General features: G+C 40.7%; 1 protein-coding gene across 1 annotated transcript; it reads left to right on the top strand.

The window, feature by feature from the left end:
* The first annotated feature begins 61 nt into the window (after positions 1-61).
* Positions 62-8282, top strand: polr2k (RNA polymerase II, I and III subunit K). The gene is made up of 4 exons (XM_060942393.1): positions 62-140; positions 381-443; positions 3466-3558; positions 8127-8282. Exons 2-4 carry the CDS (start codon positions 383-385, stop codon positions 8147-8149), a joined length of 177 nt encoding a protein of 58 aa, XP_060798376.1. The 5' UTR covers positions 62-140; positions 381-382; the 3' UTR covers positions 8150-8282.
* Positions 8283-8603: the final 321 nt, after the last annotated feature.

The following is an 8603-nucleotide window of genomic DNA, read 5'->3' on the forward strand; positions in this document are numbered from 1 at the left end:
TGTTTCAATAGTGCGCATGCGCAGCACGTTCCGTTTAAGCTGTGTAGAACGTTGGTTCAATAGCGCGCATGCGCAGCGCCATCTGGTTCAATAGCGCGCATGCGCAATCGCGTCTCAACAACAGCGCACGTTTGTTGCTGGTAAGCTAGCTGTCGAATTTGGTGTTTATTATTTCGATAGTTTAGAATTATAAAGTAAGTTTTTTAATAAATGCCAAGTTTAATTGATACTTCTGTATGCTTTTTTTGACGGTTCATACGCGCTTGCTAGCTAATGTGATAACTAGGTTGCTAGTTAACTAGCTAGACTATTTAATATCTATCTATCTATCTATCTATCTATCTATCTATCTATCTATCGTGTCTTATTTTGCTTTCCAGAAATGGATTCTCAGAAGGACATGCAGCCTCCTAAACAGCAGCCCATGATCTACATCTGTGGAGGTGAAGTTATTTAGATTAGATTAGATTAGATCAGATTCACTTTATTGATCCCACATCAGGGAAATTCACGTGTTACAGTAGCAAGAAAATGTCAAACAGATAACAAAATAAAACTGAAATAAAAATTAGACATACGAAGGATTAAATACAGAGGGCTATTTGCATTATCTACCATGAAAAAGTATAGAAAAATTGCACATTACAGGTAGACTCTGTATAATGTATAAAGTATGTATATATAAGTATGTATAAAAATAGTTTAGGGCCTATATTATTGCACATAATAATTGCATCGATGAGAAATGGCAGAGGTAGTAGTGGTGAAGTAGTGCAAATATAACGACAAACAGGTTATTGTTGCTACGTTACAAGTTGTGGGTGTTCTACAGTCTGCCAGCAGCAGGTATGGATGACCTGCGGTATCTCTCCTTCTTACAGCGTGGGCGTAGCAGTCTACGACTAAACGAGCTGCTTAAAGCCCCACAGCCTCATGTAGGGGGTGAGAGGGGTTCTCCATGATTGAGGTCAGCTTGGCTAAGATCCTCCTCTCACCCACCACCTCAATGGAGTCCAGAGGACAGTCCAAGACTGAGCCAGCCCTTCTGACCAGTTTATTAAGTTTCTTCCTGTCCCTCTCTGAACTTCCACAGCGTAGAAAATCGCTGCTGCTACCACAGAGTCATAAAAAGTCCTAAGCAGTGTCCTGCACACACCAAAAGACCTCAGTCTTCTCAACAGGTGGAGACGACTTTGGCCCTTCTTGTACAGGACATCTGTGTTGTTTGTCCAGTCCAGTTTGTTGTTGAGGTGAACACCCAGGTATTTGTACTCCTCCACGATCTCGGTGTCCAAACCCTGGATGTTCACTGGTGCAATTTGAGGAACCGTCCTTCTGAAATCGATCACCACCTCCTTTGTCTTGCTGGCGTTGATGTGCAGGTGGTTCAGTTCGCACCAGGCGACAAAGTTGGTGATGACCTGTCTGTACTCCAGATCGTCCCCCTCTGACACACGTTCAACGATGGCTGTATTGCCTGAGAACTTCTGGAGGTGGCAGCTGTCTGTGTTGTAGCTGAAGTCCAATATGTAAAGAGGAAAGGAGAGAGCACTGTACCCTGTGGAGCCCCCGTACTGCAGACTACCACATCAGACACACAGTCGTGAAGCCTCTATAATTTAGACCACATTATAGAATTTATATATATATATGGATTAATATTAACTCGCGCATCTGTACAGATTGTAGAAACACTTCATTTACATTCGATCATGACTTAGAGATCTGTGTGTGATGTCAGATAACGAGTCTAATTGTATTTGAGGATAACCCTATTTGGACGGGATTAGTTTTCCCAGTGGAAGGTGATTTATTACTGGAGGATCTCTGGGGTTTGTTTGCAGTCTGACTTTATTTACACACTGATTTTTTTTGTTTGTAGAGTAGCTGTGTCCGGAAAAAAAACACACGTACAACCTTGTCTAGATATTATCATCGTGCTTTTTAAATGTTTTGGTTTCGAGAGGAAAGGGCAGGCACTTCCTTGAGTGTCTTTCTCCTTTAAAAAAAAAAAAAGCTCAAATGCTCAGTATGGAGGACTTGCGTGTGACATCATCACAACTGGGGGTTTATCTACGTGGCCATGTTGCCTGGTGAGCTTTGTGTTTGACAACCAGCATAAGTGTATGCGAGTGATCGTAAGCCAAATTCAGTAAACAGCCCCAGATAAAATTGCAGAAGTTCCATCTAAAAGAACGATGCTGAAGACCTGTAGGGCTTTTGGATGGAATAACAGACGTGGAGATGAGCTTAGTTTAACTTTTCACCGTTTCCTGGTGAATCCAGAAAGACGAGAAAAATGGTGGGCTGCAGTTAAACAGAAAGAAAAACATTCCTGTGTGTGTGGAGAACATTTTATATCAGGTTGGTGTGAAAGCTCAGTGTAACATTTAAAGTATAGATATGAATGTGGGTTTTGGATGGGATTTTATTTTATTAGACCTAATGCTTGGCTTGACTGGCAGCATGTTTATGTACTGATAACATAGACTCGGCTAACCTCCATAAAATATTGCTAGATCTCGGCCCTGGCTTATTACTGTCAGAAGTCCACATTTGAGTTTACCTTTGTCATAATAAGGTATTTTTCTTTATCAGGGATTTACCATAACATTCCGTCAAGAAACCTGCCTTGAAATATCGGTTGGCATCTGTACTTTTGTCTGCCTTTCGCATCTCTGGTGTAATTTAGAAATTCCAAATACTAAATAGTTCAGGATGTCGTAGTGTCTCGAATCCGGTAGCTGGTTTGCCGAATGCTTCAAATGGAATAAATACATTTGTGGGTAAACTAAGAAGAAGAAGCCTTTATTTTTGTCACATTCTTCCCCTGCATTTAAGCTGCACGTGCATGCATACAGACAGAGAGAGAGAGCAGTGTGCAAAATAAATAAATAAAATTTAATTTGTGGGTAAATTATATGGATCTGTGATGCCTGTATGTTTCAGCTTTTGGATGTAATGCAGTCTGCTGGTATAAAATTAAGTGTTTGTTTCAGAGCGATTGTACTGACTGCACTCGTCTCGATTTTCATTATTAACTGTTGTGGCTGTTTCTTTGTTTGCCCGGCAACATGGCAGATGCTGCGTCAAAAACAAAAATCCGTGACATCGATGAGAGTCCTCCATACCATACAATCTTGACCAGGATGTACGTGTATCACCTGGAGTTATTCTGACTGCTCTGTTTATTTATAGAAAATACTCTTGTAATCTTTCCAAGTGTTTTTACGCATGGTCCAGGGGGAAAATACAAAAATATAAGAGATTTGCACTAAAATCCCAGAGATACTTAAATAATCACATTTCAGACCTCCTGCACTTTATCCACATTGTGCTGCATTTAATCCCCGGGTTATCTGATGTAGTTGGCTCGAAATGTTTATGAACATTGGAAATAACACAATCATGTGCTTGTTTTTAGAGATTTAACAGATGTAGTTTTAATCTTCTTCCCCCCCCCAGAGTGTCACACAGAAAATGAGATCAAGGCCCGAGACCCGATCCGCTGCAGAGAGTGCGGCTACAGAATCATGTACAAGAAGAGGACGAAGAGACGTATCCTTTATTACTCAACATCATCCTGGGCCTTTCTGTCTTTCTTTCAGATCTGAACTGATTTCTTCCGGAATGCAGCGCTGATCCAGGGCTACGTTCAGCCCTGAAAAAAAGCCAAACAAACTGTAGCAAAATGTCCATTTAAACAGAAACGATGGTGTGTTTCACACCATGTGGTTACAATTCTGGCAGCTGAGAATATAATTAATGGTGTCCTTTTGAAGACTTTTCAAAGCCCTGTGTCTTATTCTAGTAAAAAAAACCTTTACTGTCTGATATTTACGACTACCTTGTCTTCGAACATGTTCAGTTGTTGTAGAAGATGTTGGCGGGATCCGTTGTGTGCGCTGTCTTTAACACAGGAGGGTTTATACACGTCACTGCTGATTGGGTAACACCTCTGCCACGCCCATCAAGTGAGAAAACAAACTCAAAGCTTGTTACTTAACGTTTCACACCGGTTTGAGGAAACGTGACGTTCAGCACAGAAACCGTAGTGAAAGAGTGCACGCTGTTTTCAGATTGAATGAGCCCCAGGTGTGTGTGTCCCAATCACATGTGAAAGTAGGAGTTGTTGTTGATGTGGGTGGAGATTAGTGATTATTTAGATACTGCTGAAAATTCAGAAGATAAAAAAAATGAACACAAGGAGCAAAACAAACAGGATCTGGGTGCCGATACTTAGTCTGGCTAACGCGACTTCAAAGCTCTGCGAGCATTTGGTCTGGCAAAGATATTAAGCCCAACCGTTTCCCAAAGTGCGCGGTTGACCCGCCTCCCTGAAATGCCTCAGTTTGCTACTGGTCGAAGCCAGAAAAGGCTGTGACGAAGCTTAAACCAATCACATCACTCTTTCCTCTGACATATGTGACGCGACGGGGCTAACTGGTAGATTAAACTCTTACCGAAGCCGGTCGGGAGCAAGGCGAAAACGTCCTTCCTTTCAATAAATACCTCCAGGGCTGCTCTTTGCTCCGTTTTCAGTGAGAACTTGCTCCATGTTCGTAATGTTTCTAGTGAATGAAGCGCTTCCGGCATAGATTCTGTAAACAATCTATGGCTTCCGGTCGCAGTTCTACAACCCCGATTCCAAAAAAGTTGGGACAAAGCACAAATTGTAAATAAAAACGGAATGCAATGATGTGGAAGTTTCAAAATTCCATATTTTATTCAGAATAGAACATAGATGACATATCAAATGTTTAAACTGAGAAAATGTGTCATTTAAAGAGAAAAATTAGGTGATTTTAAATTTCATGACAACAACACATCTCAAAAAAGTTGGGACAAGGCCATGTTTCCCACTGTGAGACATCCCCTTTTCTCTTTACAACAGTCTGTAAACGTCTGGGGACTGAGGAGACAAGTTGCTCAAGTTTAGGGATAGGAATGTTAACCCATTCTTGTCTAATGTAGGATTCTAGTTGCTCAACTGTCTTAGGTCTTTTTTGTGGTATCTTCCGTTTTATGATGCGCCAAATGTTTTCTATGGGTGAAAGATCTGGACTGCAGGCTGGCCAGTTCAGTACCCGGACCCTTCTTCTACACAGCCATGATGCTGTAATTGATGCAGTATGTGGTTTGGCATTGTCATGTTGGAAAATGCAAGGTCTTCCCTGAAAGAGACGTCGTCTGGATGGGAGCATATGTTGCTCTAGAACCTGGATATACCTTTCAGCATTGATGGTGTCTTTCCAGATGTGTAAGCTGCCCATGCCACACGCACTAATGCAACCCCATACCATCAGAGATGCAGGCTTCTGAACTGAGCGCTGATAACAACTTGGGTCGTCCTTCTCCTCTTTAGTCCGAATGACACGGCGTCCCTGATTTCCATAAAGAACTTCAAATTTTGATTCGTCTGACCACAGAACAGTTTTCCACTTTGCCACAGTCCATTTTAAATGAGCCTTGGCCCAGAGAAGACATCTGCGCTTCTGGATCATGTTTAGATACGGCTTCTTCTTTGAACTATAGAGTTTTAGCTGGCAACGGCGGATGGCACGGTGAATTGTGTTCACAGATAATGTTCTCTGGAAATATTCCTGAGCCCATTTTGTGATTTCCAATACAGAAGCATGCCTGTATGTGATGCAGTGCCGTCTAAGGGCCCGAAGATCACGGGCACCCAGTATGGTTTTCCGGCCTTGACCCTTACGCACAGAGATTCTTTTTGTACCTTTAACTTTTCCAGCCTCTTATTGCCCCTGTCCCAACTTTTTTGAGATGTGTTGCTGTCATGAAATTTCAAACGAGCCAGTATTTGGCATGAAATTTCAAAATGTCTCACTTTTGACATTTGATATGTTGTTTAGGTTCTATTGTGAATACAATATCAGTTTTTGAGATTTGTAAGTTATTGCATTCCGTTTTTATTTAGAATTTGTACTTTGTCCCAACTTTTTTGGAATCAGGGTTGTACTATGTCAGTGCCTTGAACGCGCCTCTACCCAGGGCCGTTGGAGATGCTCAAAGTTGATTGGCTCCCGATTTTTCGGGAGCTTGGAAGAGCTGTAGATAGCTTGCCTGGCCAGACTAAGCTCGCAACAGGCCCTCGTGTTGCATCACGCTTAGGATGGGCGGGCCCAGGCTAGTCGATACTTTTAATATTTGGTGAAAGCAAAGAATGTCAAGTACAGGCTTTTGTCAAACGATTTTAAAGTATAACCAAAACTACATTTAAACGAATCACACTGCACTCACGATGAAAAGGTGCAAAACAAAACCAAAAGACTGTTAAAACAAGAAAAAATGTCTGCACACTTAGATCCTTTTATTCATATAATTGCCAAGCTTTCGGTCAGAGACCTTCCTCAGGGCACAAACAGATGGAACATACAACAAACTAATCAATTAAGATTCATTAAGGTGCTCAGTCACACCTGCACAGATGAGTTGTAGTCCAAGTGTGGGAGTTGTAGTTTTTCTGTTCTTCCTGGTTTCATATTTCCTCTACCCAAGGTAGCTGGCATTAAATTGACCCCAAATGCACCAATAAAATACAACTTTTTACATACAAACTTGAGTACACACACACAAGCAAGTGTAAGTTCAAGATAACTGCATAAACATCAGCAAGAACTTCATAAACTGCAGTTTCAAGACTTAACAAATGGTATACCTCCAATCATAACATAACACTCATGTCAAAATCTACATTTAACCCTTTGGGTTGTAGGGCATCTAATGTATGGATCCAAAACAATTCCCTTTGACATAGCACTTTATCAATGTTCCCACCCCTTGACAATTTAACTTGCTCAATACCCTGAAACCGTAGGGAAGAAACAGGGTGGGCACACTCTACAAAGTGACAAGCCACAGGGTAATTAAGATCAGCCCGTCTAATCGAACTCTTATGTTCGCTGATCCTTTGTTTTAAGCTACGTGTAGTTTTTCCCACATAGACCTTATCACAGGGACATCTTAACAAATAAACAACATTCTTTATATTGCATGTAATAAAACCCTTCACATTGTAACTTTTACCAGACCTGGGGTGTTTAAAAGTATGAGTCCTATGTGTACTGTTACATTGGGCACAGTTACCACAGGGGTAGTTACCATCCCTCAGGGGTGCTAAGAGTGTTTGAGCAGGAGCAGATCTTATACATGCTTTGACAAGCTTATTCCTGAGGTTGGGACCCCGTCTGGAAACAAACAACAGGGGGGGTCCTTAAATTTACCCTGGAGTGAAGGATCATCACATATTAAATGCCAGCTACCTTGGGTAGAGGAAATATGAAACCAGGCAGAACAGAAAAACTACAACTCCCACACTTGGACTACAACTCATCTGTGTAGGTGTGACTGAGCACCTTAATGAATCTTAATTGATTAGTTTGTTGTATGCTCCATCTGTTTGTGCCCTGAGGAAGGTCTCTGACCGAAAGCTTGGCAATTATATGAATAAAAGGATCTAAGTGTGCAGACATATTTTTTCTTGTTTTAAAAGTATAACCAAAAAAAAATCAACGTTCAGAGGCTTTTCTGTGGTCGCGACTCAGTAAGAGAGAAATGAGTATATTGGTGTGAGTGTGTGAAGTGAACAGGAAACTTTTTTTTTTTTTTCCTTAGGATTTGGCCTGAATGAAGATGGTAAATAAATCTGAAATGTGTCGCGTTTCTCCTTAGATGACAATCTTTTTGGAACGTGCAGTTTGTGTGAATACGAAGCCTGAAACTTGAGTGCAATTTTTCCTTCAGTTCCTACAGGGTAAATAAAGAGGGTGTAAACATCACACTAATATCCAACAACAAAATAACGCTGTGGGTAAATAAAGACATTACAAACTTAACTTTATTACAGTCTAAAGTTATACATCCTGCTTAAAAAATGAGATTATAAACATCAACTGCTAAAGTCAGATGTTAATCGGGACGATTGTGATTGACCAATCAGTGAGCTGCACTGTTTCTAGCTCCACCTACATGGCTCTGATTAGCACAAACATCAAAAAAGAAAAAAAAACTTGAATTGGTAATTTTCTGTAAGATGTTTAACATTTATGGAAAGGCGTGTGTGTGTGTGTGTGTGTGTGTTTATATTCCTTAACTCTGGGTTTCAGTGGTCGTGTTTGATGCCCGATGAGCTCCAACCCACCAGCTTTTCCTGCTCCGAACTGAAACCCTTCTCCTTTTTAGTTTTTTTTCCCTCTGTTTTAGTTAGAAATTGTAAATACTTGTGTACAAGTTAAAATTAAATACAGTTTTGTGTATAAAAAGCTGAGTCATTGTCCTGCTTGTGCTGAAACTGTTGGCTTATAAATCCTGTGTGGCTTCTGGGATTTTCCACACACACATGGAAACTGCGTCAGTCACTGTGTTCTACTGCCTTACAGGTTAAAACACATCGAGTATGAAGAGAACGCATTGCTATTAAATACTTCTCTCTGTCTCTCACGCACAGCTTTTAGAGAAATGTTTCAGCAGGATCTATAACACAAAACAAAATGGTAATTATAATAAATATTAATAAAATTAATACATGTACTTGTGAGAAACATTCTATCAGATTTTATTTTTGTATTTTTTTTCTTGCACTT

Source organism: Neoarius graeffei, chromosome 16, assembly GCF_027579695.1.
Source record: "Neoarius graeffei isolate fNeoGra1 chromosome 16, fNeoGra1.pri, whole genome shotgun sequence".
In the NCBI taxonomy this organism is placed as follows: domain Eukaryota; kingdom Metazoa; phylum Chordata; class Actinopteri; order Siluriformes; family Ariidae; genus Neoarius; species Neoarius graeffei.